Raw genomic sequence first — 13,543 nt, forward strand, 5'->3', positions numbered from 1 at the left:
TGTCAATTTGCACAAATTTTCTCTCTCATGAATTGTTGGCCTAATAAAAGGAAAATTAAGTTGTTTATAGAGGTTAGACTTGATACTCCCACTCCAAAAATATATATATAAAAAGTAAAATAAAAATCCAATAGTCAGTAATCATATTTTTGAAATTTGTGAAATTAAATCAGTTGGATTTCTTTTTAAAGATATAAATTAAATATTACTGTAAAATTAAAAATATTTTAAATATATTACGACTTATCACCTTAGATCCACACCAACAATGATTAGGAATAAAATTTAAAGACTAATGATAAACTGACTCTCTAAAATTGACGTGGGTTGTGTGGCATGTGTAATCTTTTTTATTGTGTATCTCGAAGAAAAAATTTATGATTATGTGCATTGCCACGTCAACTGCCTCAGTTTATCGCGGCTCAAAACTTGAACATACAATGAAATATGTAATTCAATGAATAAATGGTCTTCATCATCAAAGATCAAGGAAAGCATCACCAACACAATCAAAACGTATGAAATTGATAAAGAGATCTCTTAAAATTAAGGGTGTAAAACTAAAAAGGGTGGAGGTTTGACTTTTTGATTTCGAGGTTAAAAAATAATGGAGTCCATGGGCATTAAAGAAACACATAAATTTTAAAATATTGGCTAAAAAATCATTCAAGAAAAAGAGTACAAATTCATTTTATCGTTGATTCATAAAAGGGAGATACTTGTGACTCACAAGTCCACGAAATCCCCCCCCCCCTCCAAAAAAAAAAAAAAAAGGTCTTTTTAAAGAATAATGATAACTTGACTCTCCCTCTCCTCTCCTCTCCTGACATGACATTTCCATAGAACCATAGATTTTAGAAGAGTCATGATAATCTAACACCCCCCTCAACCTACGTCCCCATCATAGAATATTTTCCTTAGGATACATAAAAAAAAAGATTTATGATTTTGCGTATCCCAAGGCAAATGATTTATGATTATATAATGAGGTGTATGTCAGAGGAAGAGGGAGGAGTCACATTATCATGACTCTAGATTTTATCTTTGGGATACACAACTGCACATCCCCATAAATATGTGCAATTACTTATCTCAAGAAAAAAATCCATGATTCTATGCGCATGCCATGTTAGGAGAGTAGATGAAGAGCATGTCCGAGAGAGAGTTAGAAAATCACAAACTCATTATTAAATTCCTCACTCTCTCTCTCTACTTTTATGAAAAGAAAAAAAAGAAGAAGAGGTTGTCTCTCTTTTATTTAAGGGAGAAGGGGTTGAAGGAGAGTATAACTTTTTTTATTATTTGGGAGTACATACAACTTAATGGAATGCAAGTTGGATATTTTAAGTGACAAGGTGTGTGTAAGTAGTCGATCTCTTCTTTAAAATTAGAATTGTCTAACGTGACTTTAAAATTTACGTCGAATAACACTTTACTGAAGTAGAGGTACGTGTGAAACGATAAATGCTTTTCACTCGTATCTTTAAGAAAAACATCAATGGTTTCGTACATACATCCACATTAGCAAAGTGTGACTCGATTCGAACTTTGAGGTGGCATAAAAGATGTGTTTATGGACTTGTACAGAGTTCAATCAGGATCAAACCCGACCCATTAATGCCCCGAAGTACTAGGGAAGGTGGCTCATTGAGTAGGTGGATGATCCAGTGGTCCTACACTATTAATGGCTTAGTACACGTGGCATAATGTAATTGGTTATGATTCTCATTAAAAAATTCAATGTTGGGTCCAGGCGCATTTGCTGAATGGAAACGCACACAAAAATTGTCCAATTTTTTCAAATAAAATCGCAGACACAAGTACAGATACCGTTGAGATAAGCATGTGAGGAGAGATATTTGTAAGGGTCTATCTATGTCAGGTATAGGTGTCAATCAACCCGACCCGATTAACCCCATCGTTGGTGTTTCATCCAGTACAAGTCAACTTATACATGTACAAATATGACTTTGTTCCGGAAACTGCGGATGAATTACGCAACATTGGTTTGGGGCTCCAACCTAATTGTTCTGACCCGTATATGTAACTCACCTTGAAAGTCAAGGATTCTAGAAAAAATTAGATTAAGTTAGTCTATACTACCTTTTCTAACTCCCTATTTGTGATCCAAGTTGCAGTGCTTGCAAGGACTGTCAATTGATCAGATAACATCCATTCTTATTCGATAGCTTTGGATTTGGATTCCAATAAGGATCTAATTTGATAATCTATCTGATGGATGCTCGATCAATTGTATCCTTATCTGATAAAATGTGAGAAATTATACTATATATCGTATATTTAAAATTGAATTTAATCGAATCACATTTGGATCCTAATATTGAGAGTTGATAACAGTCTGATTTACAAGAGTTCGATTCAATTTCTATCAGACCCAATCCATTGAAAGCCCTAGCGTTCATATCCTCAATAAAATATGTTATATTTGTTTATTCTTTTATCTCAATCACTAGATTAGGTTTTAATCCAATGGTTAGGATAAATTCCTTTTTGGAACCCCTATAAAAAATATGTTCTGAGATGTTTTTTTATTAAGGATTAGGATTTTCTCCTTTCAGGATATGAGAGAGGAAAGGAGGGGGAGGGGGTTTTCAACGTTTGGGTGGTTATTTCTCATACTGTTCTTCTTGGATTTCTTAATGAAGAATATTCAATTTATCCTACGATGTAAATATCATTGTCGAACCACATAAATTTTAGTGTTTTTTGATTTATATCTTGATGTTTTTTATAATCATATTGAACAAATATCTCCAAACTCACAACAATATATGTTAAACATGAACCATGCCATTCAAATTAATTTTTTGATATTACTAAAGGGTTAAAAAATGTTTGGGAATACCATTGTAAATGTGTCATCATGAGATAATCACTCTCCAATCCTGAACTTCCAAAAGGAGTTATGAACAACATGAACCATATTGTAAAGGAAAAGAATAGAAATAGAAATTGACATGAACAATTAAATTCGATAGGGTTATGTTGATCAAGACGGGACGTACATATATTATTTAATAAAAAATCCAAATTATTAGATAGAGATCAAGGTAGAGTGTATCATTTTTATTGGATTAGGACTAATTTTCATTATTTTTTTAATACTAATTTCAACGTTGGAATGAAATCTAGAGCATTGGTGGAAATCACCAATGAGGAATCAGTTCTGCTCCATAAGCTTCAAGCGATTCTTAAAGGTTTAGACATGACAAATACCTTTCACATTAGATCCCTGAATGTTAGAGTGGACTCAAAAATAGCTATCGACTACATAAATTGCCTAAATAAGACCCCTTGAAAAGAAGAGAAACTAATCAAAGTTATTAAAACTAAAAGCCTCATTGTTCCATAAGATTGACTTCTCATTTTATTTTAGAAAGACAAATTAAGTTACAAATTTCTTAACTAATTACCTTACTGCCCTTAGTAGCATTAGGTTGGATCCTCTAAGTCTTCCTAATAATCTCAAGATCACATATGTAAGGATACCTGCGGGCACGTCTATGAAAGAATGTAAAGGCCTTCTATTTTCATTTTGGGGGTCTGCCTAACACACCTCCAATTTTTGAAAAAAAAAAAAAATCTAGAAATATCTTAATGCTAAGTGAGAGGCAACCAGGAAAAAAAAAAAATCTAAGAATATCTCACCAACGCATATACCAACCGAATACAACAAGACTAAGTAAATGCAAGCACTGTATACGATTTGAAGTGCATCTACTCCCTCTTTACTTGAGTCTATCATGTGTGTGTGTTTTTAAAAAAAAGGCAGATGGGAACACATGACCTACCTTTACTACTTTCTATCATTGAATGCCCTTGTAATGAGGGCATGGCATCCCACTATTTTTAAAATAATTTAAGTGGGATCATATATACGACAAAACAGTGTGGGCCCAATGGGGAACTGCCCTCTGTACAAGGTTGAATGAGGCCCAACAATACTTTTTTGAAATATTCTTCTAATTAAATCAGTGTTGGCCCATGGTCCAAACCATGTCGATGCGTATATTACACTGTGATCATCTTATCACCTGTTGTGTGGCACAAGTGTAAGCTGGTCAACCAACATTATGGTGCCAACTGGACCAATGTCATAGGATTCGAGGTTTGCCAATGTAAACCGATTTCTAGGGTTAGGAAGAGAGAATTTGTTTAAGTTCATTAATTTGCTTCGCTTCCGATATATAATTCAAGTATGTAAGCAAACTACAAATAGACAATAATGTTTAATAATTGCAACTTATACATGAACACGAAATATATTAACATCATCAAAGTTTTTCAAAAAAATTTGAGATTAGCTAAATGAATCATATCGTCCATTTCTCTATGTGTAGAATTACATCTTCTGTTATTAAAAAGAGAAGTAAAAAAAATACATAATGACCCAAATTCTTAATCTTACATACATATATAAAATTTATTTTAATGGGTAAGTTGAACTTAAACCCATGACCTCAAAGTTATTTTACAATGTGTCAAACAAATAGATATATGGGTCTAAGCCCAAATATGTAAATAGTTATTAAAATGTAAAATATATCACTTACTTGTTCATCGTTCATTGCATTTTATGAAGTCCATTATATCATAAATGATTCCCCTTCTATTGATTCGCAATTTGATATAAGAGGAGTCAATATGATAACTTTGAAGTAAGTTAAAATGAAGGAAATTAATACATATAAATTAGATTCTAAAATTTAATTTAATAACATTAATTTTATTTAATCTTTTAAAATTTTCTTAATAAATAACAAAACGTATAACGACAAGCTCTAAACTTTTAATGATGCGGGAGTTGTCAATGACATGTCCACCCGAAACCTCCATGAGTGGAGTTTGCTGTAATTTGGACCCACCAAACTCAATTTGCAAGGGAGGCCCTCCTTCTTTATGGGTCGCTATTTTTGGGTGATTGTTGCCATACTCCAGCTGTTCAATCTCTCTCTCTCTCTCATAGGCTCAGCGACAATAGCATTGCCAATAAGCTCCAACTGAAGATCCATAATCAATCATAAAGACAAATATCTCTAGCGTGGACATTTCGTACACCTGGATCAGAGAGTTTTACTGGGCAAACCCCTAGTCCAAGTGCTATTTACATCTTCTCCCCTAAAGTTGGAAAATGTTCTCTTAAGACACTGCTTTATAAAATTTATTACGTTTCATAACTTGGCCTTTTCTCTCAATTAATCGTGATTGGTACCCTTCACTTGCAAGTTGCAATGAGATGACAAAAACCATGTTCCCTGTTGTTGATTTATGATTTTACATATCCCGAGACAAATGATCTACAGTTCTGTGATGAGAGCGAATGTCAGAGAGAGAGAGAGAGGTGCGTCAGAAAATCAATATCACTCATCAAAAACCATTTCTGAAAGATAATTATAGTATCCAATGGTGTAGGAACATACAACGTCAAGGATAAATACCCTCAACAAAAAAATATTTCAAAGATAAAATTATAGAATTCTTGTTCTATTGGAAATTAAAGAATATGTACTTAATCTTATTTTATTTTATGTATTAGCAATGCAAATTTTTTTCCCTATGAAATAAAATTAAAATAAAATTCCAAATTGAGATATCTCTGGTAGGGTAAGGTCCCTCAGGCCAAGTCCATCCAAGGCTCTCCCAGGTCGCTCATCCGCTGTCGGCTAATCCTACCCAGCGAGAAAATGGAAGCGCGCGCTAACGCGCTCCTTCGAGCCGAGCCGGAGCTTGTTCCATCGGGGAAAGGCGAATAGTCAATCCCAGGGGGCGAGTCCAAGCTAACATTTTTGCCATTTCGACCCTCTTTTTGTCCTGCCAAATCCAGTGGGTGTTTTTACGATAACTAAGCTAGTCGCTTCAGGCCTAGGTTACCAAGCAAACGTAGGCCCGGGGGGGGCCGAAGACTTGTTAGGTGTAGTGGAGAACTTTAGTTTCATGTAGTGTAATCACGTTCCATCAGACTCCCTCCCTACTAATCTACAAGATCCAATAGCATATGATGGTGTTGTAAAAGGCAATGAAAAAATGGACAACATCAGGGTGGTTGTGTAAAGATAGTTGTCAATTTTAGATATCCCCCAAACACTTCCCTAAAAGGAAAATCATAGATTGACAGGAGTACAAGACCGCACGTTCATTTTTTATTTATTTACGTGGATCACAGTTATTTGACAAGTTAGCTAACTTTATTTTGGCAAGGAACAATGAAAATGTTGTTATTGTCGCAAGGATAGCAGCTAGCAAATTGGACCACTAAGCTATTAGCAAAGAAAGAACCACCATGAAATTAGCTCCCAAAGTGAGGATGTCGAACTGTATGAATCACATTCTATGGACAATCCGAATAACATATGAATTGGGTATTTGATACCCTCCTCATATTCTTCAGATTATACTCATCTATTAGAAAAATGGTCAGTATGTGGGAGGAACATCAAGACAATTATGGGTTCGTAACTTCATATTATCAAACATGTTGAATTTGAAGAAGAGCTACTAGCAAACTTTCCATTCCTTCTAATTCCACCGATCACAACAAACAAACAAATGAGAGACCCACATCATAACTTTAGAGCTATAAATATCTCTAATGTGTAACACAAAGCTATGATCTCTTACTCTACATCTGAAGTTAAGCAGAGCACCCAATTACACCACCCAAGGTGAGATCTCTTGCACTTCTCTCATTTCAAGCAACGCATCACAATTCACAGTGTCTCAAATTATATAGAAAAGACAACAATACAAGTCAAAACAGCTATAAAAATTCTTAAAAAAGAAAAAGAGAAGTACGGAATATAAGGTAAGAAAGTACAAATAAAACCAATGTTTTTAAACAGTGAGACAAACATAATGAAGAACGATTGTTTTGCTTGTAAACAGAGAAAAAAAGAGAAAGAAGAAGAGAAGCTCTGTGTCGGGCTGTTGAAGAGAAGATTGCGGAGATGAAAGAACCTGGCAGAGCATTACGACGGGGAAGGCTAGAAACATATGAAAAATAATAATTGATGAAAGGCTTCAACTTTGTTGTGCCAGGATTAAATAATGAAGAACACAGTGATGAAGTGGAATTTTAATTGATGACATGGTTTATCACATAGAAAAAGAAAAAAAAAAAAGGCATTGTACATGCCTACCAAAGAATCACCAATTCCTCCTAATTCAATGCTCGAGTAAGTCTTATAATGTGATTAGCATCCCTTTTGCAAACATCACTGCTCGAAATCCATTATCATTGTTAGAGTCTTGTGTTCATTGAACCATTTCGTTCTTTGTTATATTAGATATTCTACACTCCCTTCATCAATCAAAAATTGAATCTTTATTTAAACTTTACAAACCCAAAAATAAATAACAAACAATACCCATACAGAAGGAGATAGGAATGCTTATAGTTTAGGTGGTGCATGCCAAATCCTCATAATCCCTTCTTTACTTACCCACTTTAATCTGAAGTTTATTCACTCCAACCTCCAACTTCTCTAAACTTGGTTCTTTCTTTTCCACACTTGGGGCTGGATTTCCAATATTGAGCCACGGATGTTGCAAGCATTTTTCTGCCGTTGGCCGCTTCTCTGGAGCAAAATCGAGAAGGGGGCACAGAAATTCGGCAAACTCACGAGCAACAGAGTTTTCAAATTTGTATTTTTCGACCAGAAGCCGATCTAGTGACCAGAATTTCAGTCTTCGGATCCTCTTTAAGTCACCATGTCTATCAAAGAGGTCTTTTGATTGAGATCCCCCAATGGCAATCTGTTCTCAAAAGCATGGAGAACAGTGTTAGATAGGATTGTAACTTGTAAGATAGTTGGGGGGAAGAAAGTTTTCTCACCTTTCGTGGTATCTTTCCCAAAAGTTCCATCATTAGAGCGAGGTGATCCTGAAATCCAACATATCATCTGACTCATGAGAAAGTGGAAAAATTACAAATATTTGGATAGTTTGTGTCAGGAAATTATTTCCAAACAACCAATGCCAAATTTTACATAAAAATAATCAAATATCATATTTCACTAATCAATCATTTGAAAAGATTTATGAACTTGTCTTAACAGATTTTATGTTTTTGTTTCATAGATTTATGAATTTTTCACGTTGATTATTCCAATGAAATCTATGTATAAATGATCATCTTTTCAATGGTATTTTTAGAAATGAAATAGAGAAGCTAACAGTTTTCAACAACAAATCTTACAGAATTTTCTGGCTCCGACAAGAATTTATGAACTTCCACGTGGTTAATTCCAATCTAATATATTCATAAAGCTATTTTTTTTTCCTTTCATTTTATGATGGTAGCCAAGACAAACTGATTTTTCCACTATATAAAAAGAATCCATTCATCTCTACAATGATTCTGTCTGCTGGTCTATTTTTCAATCCAAAAGCCCTTATTTATGAGCTATTGATAAGAGAAGTTGGTATTTTATACTTAAAAATACAAAGAATAGTTTTGGAATATCACGTGAATTATAGACCATGAATCACCTTTTCATCTCTCATTTAAAATGTAGTTTTTCTTTTCTTCAGATTTTTCAAAATGGCGCAAATTAAAATCTATGGAATCATTTATGCTAAAATAGTACTATAAAAGCTCTTCGAGATGCTCTTCGAGATCTTTACAATTATATTTTTATTTAAATACAAAATTATTTCCTATAATGCCCTCAGAAACTTTATTGTCTTACTATAAAAAATGACGTATACTAAAGGAACAATTGCAGTGCTTGTGCATTCCCCCTATTATTATGTAAAAATGTCTCTCAAGGACTTGGCATATCAGGTTAGTCTAACTCACTGTTCAGGACACTGGCATAAGTGTCCACTTCTAAGTTACACAAGTGAAGAACAAAATGAAGTCCATTCAATAACTAATTATTTTCTCTGTAAAATGATTAAAAATTAGTTGGGTTCTAATACACTACAAATCTAGCAAGACTCAATATAAAATATTAAAGAATTGACCACACAACATGGAAGAAATAACCAAATATCAATTGCCCCATCAAAAATTTGTATGTGTAGGCACATAACATATATCCGCTTTCATTTCTAAACCGTATCTCTACTTAAATCTTTATTTTTTTCTCCTATAAAGTGAACTTTGTTAAGAACCCAACAATGCAAACAGGAAGAATCTATGATGGGGATTTATTTATCTATATTTCCAGATTTTATTTCTAATTTATTTACAGACATTTAAGCAATCCTTTTATTAATACACGTATTTATACTTTTTTCAACCAGTTAGTCTTTACATATTAAATGACATCGAAAAAATTTCTGGAAAAGTTCACATTGAATAACATCACTCAAATAATGGAACTTATTATCTGTGGAACAATCTTTTACATAATTTCTATGGTGCTATAAAACACAAAAGAGCACTTCCCAAAGAAATAATTTTATAGCAGAAGTTTCCAATGAAAAACAAAAATCAGGTAAATATGTGTGCTTTAACAGGGAAAACAAATCAGATCAACATATGTGTAGGACTACTAGGTCATTTTATAGCAATCTCCATAACCAATGTTTGCATAAAATGATTCATATAAATATCTGGGATTTTACATTATAACATAACTCCTTGTCCCATACTTTGTTTCACTCCTTATGAATTTCTCTAGGTTTTCAAAGTTCAGTGTATATTATATTGAAAAATGTATTTCAGTTTTGGGGTGCTACTATTTGTTCTGAGACTGATGCCACTATGTGTACGATACTGTTATTTAATACTTGATGTGCAGTATGAATTCATAAACCGCAGTTACTAGAAAATCCTACCTCGTCCTCGCTAAATCCTTGGCCACTCTTAGGAGCAAACAACATGTCTCCGGTAGCAAGCTCGAATGCAATGCAAGCAAAAGACCACATATCAACAGAGAAAGAGTAACCTGAACCAAGAATAACCTCTGGAGCTTTATACTGCCTTGTCTGAATATCTTCTGTAAACTGTTTATCAGCCCAGCATGCATTCCCAAAATCGACAATCTTGCACCTCAGATCAATCCCTTCCAAGAACTTCTCGCGCTTTGAAACCCCACCCAATGAATCTCTCCTTTCCGAGATCTTAGCCACTGCCCTCTTTGCCTTCCTCTTCAACTTCTTCTCAATCATATTTACCACGGCTCCGCCATTTGGATTTCCCTCGGGCCTCTCAAGGATTGGAGAGAATCCTGATTGAACCGGATCTTTAGTGGGATCAATGGTGGAGACAAGAAGTATGTTTTCTGGTTTTAGGTCCGTATGAATAATACCGAGTTCTCTATGCAAGTAATCAAGACCATGCAAAACCCATTTGCAAATCTCCCTAACTTTGTTCAGTTCAAGGCCTTTATAACTTTTATATCTAATCAACCGGAGCAAGCTGTCACCAAGGAACTCAAGTACCATGCACAAATGCTGCCCGTTTGGTCCTGTGTGCTTAAAATGGTCAACCAATCGAACGACACACTTAGAATTTGAGGGGTCTCCATCTGCTATGACGGAGAGGACTTGGATCTCATGGAGGGCAGCTTGAGCAAATTCGGCTGCACTCTTTTGGATTTTAAGAGCAACAAATCTCTGCAAAAGAAAAGAACCATGAATCTTCTCCAGAGTTCAATATTTGATAGTTGCAGTGAATAGAAAAGGAAACAAAATTCAACTTTAACTACAGAAAGAGATGTCAATCTATTCCACGGATTTTCAGTTTTTTGACAAAAGGGAAAAATCCAGCTTGGGTCAGGATTGGGGGACAACTATTTGTTACAATGTTTTTTACAACATCGCCGGGCACCAGATGCCGTATGATCTTGTAAATTGGATGACATCAGGGTGTTGTAAAAATTAGTTGTCTCCCGATCCTAAGTCCTAAACCATATATATAAGTACGAAAAAAAAAAAAGATTTTCTAGGTTGATATTAAAGCAAAAGAATAAAGAAATTCAAGTAGTTTACATATGTTTCAGTTTTCCAACAAAAGGGAAGAAACTCAGATGACAAAGGAGTGACACAAAGACTAGTTGGAGAAAAGGATATAAATTCCGTTAATCTCCGTACGAAAGCCCACATGAGCTTTATGATTTAAGAGAAATGAGAAAATCGCAGATGAGAAAAGGATTAAAAAAACTAGAACTAATGAATGAATATGGCATTTTTTTTACCAAACGTGGGTAGAATTCACGCCAAGCTCCGTCAATAACAAACAAACAGTACAGAACAAATATTCGAGAAATATAATTGAACTAAAACATGAGATTAATCTATCAAAGATTTTAAAAAAAATAGAGCACGAGACTCTGGTACAAGGGAAGATCAATCCTTTAGAGGTCGGCGAGAATCGATACAAGGAAAAAAAAATCATGTTCTATTTTATTTTTGGAAATCCAGACAGAATATTCAAATAAACAGATAAATAAAAGAGGGATCACGAAACAATAACAAAAAAGAAACGAGAATAAGGAGAGAACGATCGATCTTCATGACAAAAAAAAAAAAAAAAAACACGTAAAAGATATACGATTTAATACACAAAAAATTATTAAAAGGACATATAGGATCTTTCACAGAGAACATCAAAATCCAGATGATCTACGAAAGGTAAGAACTCCAGATTAGAAAAAAGTGTAAGAAACTACGGGAATTGGAAAACAAGACTTCTTCAAAATTCCAGATATAATTAATGTAGATCTCATAAAATCAAGCAAAAAAATAATAATTAAAAGTGATTTAATAATATAAAAATCACATAAACAAAAGACGATCAAAATCGAAGGAAAAAAAAAAGAACATACAGAGCATCGTGTGTCATACGCGAGCCACACAGTAGAGAAATGGCCCCATCCGAGCTTTCTCTGCGCGATATATCGACCACCACCGAATGGATCACCAACTCTCACTGCGTGGTATCCTCCTTTCCTGTACGCGTCGATCCCTTCGTCTTCCTCTTCAGATCCTGATGACGAAGAACACGACATCTTTACTATATCCTTCTCTCTCTCTCTCTCTCTGTTTTTTTTTTCGATCTGATCTGATTCCTTCTGAATCTCCTCTTGTTTGTTTGTTGGTTGTTTGGTAGTTGTTGGATGAGAAATGGAACGAAATTTCCACCTGAAGAGAAGGAAAAACTGTTATTAGTGGCCTTGAAGCTTTCGTTTGTTTTTTGAGACTTTTTTCAAAGGTGATGGGTCATATTCTCTTTTTTACCCTTTTTGCTAAAATGCGCTGTAAGTAGGGTAGTCTGAGTCAGGTTAGTGGAGAGAGGTACACGAAATGGATTGATTAGTTCACAAAAGTCCAAAAATCTACAACAGTACCACCTCATCCAAGCCCAAACACATAATGGGATTCATCATGAAATGGGACGTTTCGTTCCAAATCCTGGTCCTTTTGGGCCATGGTGTTAGGCCCATGTTTCTGACTTGACTCAGTCGATTCTAACTGTTCCAAACATGCGATCTCAATGGTGAGTTATGCTGAGTCTAGTCGTATACCAATTATTATGGGATCCAACTAGATTGGTGTGTTGGATGCATGGTTTTAAATCTCGTGCGAGACCGAGACGCCTTGTCAAACGTATCCGACAAGATTTAAAACCATGGTTCATTTGTCTCGTTGTTGAACGAGACAACTCAAACATATCAGAAAACTCATCCAAGATGACTCAGTCTCGTTCATGGATGAGACATCAAAACGAGTTTTAAACCATGCTTGGACGAGACCTAGATTTAATTGAGTTAAATTATATGTGAATGGAACTAGTATTGAGAACTCGTGGTTAGAAACGAAAATGTGAGACAAAGTTATGGAATGTTAGTTTCTTTTCTCCTTGCTTTAATTAATGGTGAAGATTTGCTTAAATGAGTTTCAAAATCAAATTTGGTCTATTACTTGTATTTATTGAGAAGGTAACCCACACATGATTTTAAAACTTGTTTTGACATATCGTCTTATGCATGAACAAGTTCGAGACGAATCAAATGAGTTGTCTCAATCTTGAATGAGATTTAAAATCGAGAATCCACAATGGATTCTCTTGCTTCATAAGATGCTCTCAGACATATTAGTCTCATCTCATTTTTCCATTTCAAGATTTTTCTCAATAAAACTTATCTAAGTGATTTAATTGAGACTCTCTGCAACTTGTGGTGAAACACCGTAATTGTTCAAAGTGTCTGATCATGTAAAATAAATAAGTTTGATCTTGACCACGAACACCAGAGGTCTAAGGTATTGTATTAGACATAAGTCACAATCTAAGTGGACTCAACACACCGGGTAATGGTGGGAGTTAGTTATGGTAGCCTCACTCAACTTTTACTTGGTCTGTATTATAAAAGAGCTGGTGTGGTAAAAAAAACTTGCAATCTACATAGGCTCAACAGGCCTTGGTAGTGGGAATCACGGCAGTTTCTTTGTTTTTATTTGGTGTGTGTTATAAAAGAGGGGTGTGGTAATATCAACCTAGTTTTTTCTAAAAACTAAGTAGGCGTTTGGATAGGACTCCTTGGCTACTTCTGACTCTTGCGGGGAGTTAGAAGTC

General features: G+C 34.7%; 1 protein-coding gene across 1 annotated transcript; it reads right to left on the bottom strand.

Moving 5' to 3' along the window:
- Window positions 1–7,249: 7,249 nt before the first annotated feature.
- Window positions 7,250–12,158, bottom strand: LOC147408560 (uncharacterized). Its single transcript, XM_086419560.1, has 4 exons — window positions 11,796–12,158; window positions 9,805–10,584; window positions 7,853–7,900; window positions 7,250–7,773 (listed from the first exon to the last, which is right to left on the bottom strand). The coding sequence occupies exons 1-4, from the start codon at window positions 11,976–11,978 to the stop codon at window positions 7,453–7,455; spliced, it is 1,332 nt and encodes a 443-aa protein (XP_086275686.1). The 5' UTR covers window positions 11,979–12,158; the 3' UTR covers window positions 7,250–7,452.
- Window positions 12,159–13,543: the final 1,385 nt, after the last annotated feature.

Source organism: Akebia trifoliata, chromosome 2 (genome assembly GCF_017979445.1).
Source record: "Akebia trifoliata isolate Shusen 1 chromosome 2, ASM1797944v1, whole genome shotgun sequence".
Lineage (NCBI taxonomy): Eukaryota > Viridiplantae > Streptophyta > Magnoliopsida > Ranunculales > Lardizabalaceae > Akebia > Akebia trifoliata.

Excerpts from the sequence above, each read along its gene's own strand:
- LOC147408560 (XM_086419560.1), bottom strand. The coding sequence starts at position 11,978 with ATGTCGTGTTCTTCGTCATCAGGATCTGAAGAGGAAGACGAAGGGATC. Across the intron at positions 10,585-11,795 it reads CGTATGACACACGATGCTCT|AGATTTGTTGCTCTTAAAAT; the intron begins GTATGTTCTTTT and ends TTTCTTTTGCAG. Across the intron at positions 7,774-7,852 it reads TGGGAAAGATACCACGAAAG|ATTGCCATTGGGGGATCTCA; the intron begins GTGAGAAAACTT and ends TTTTGAGAACAG.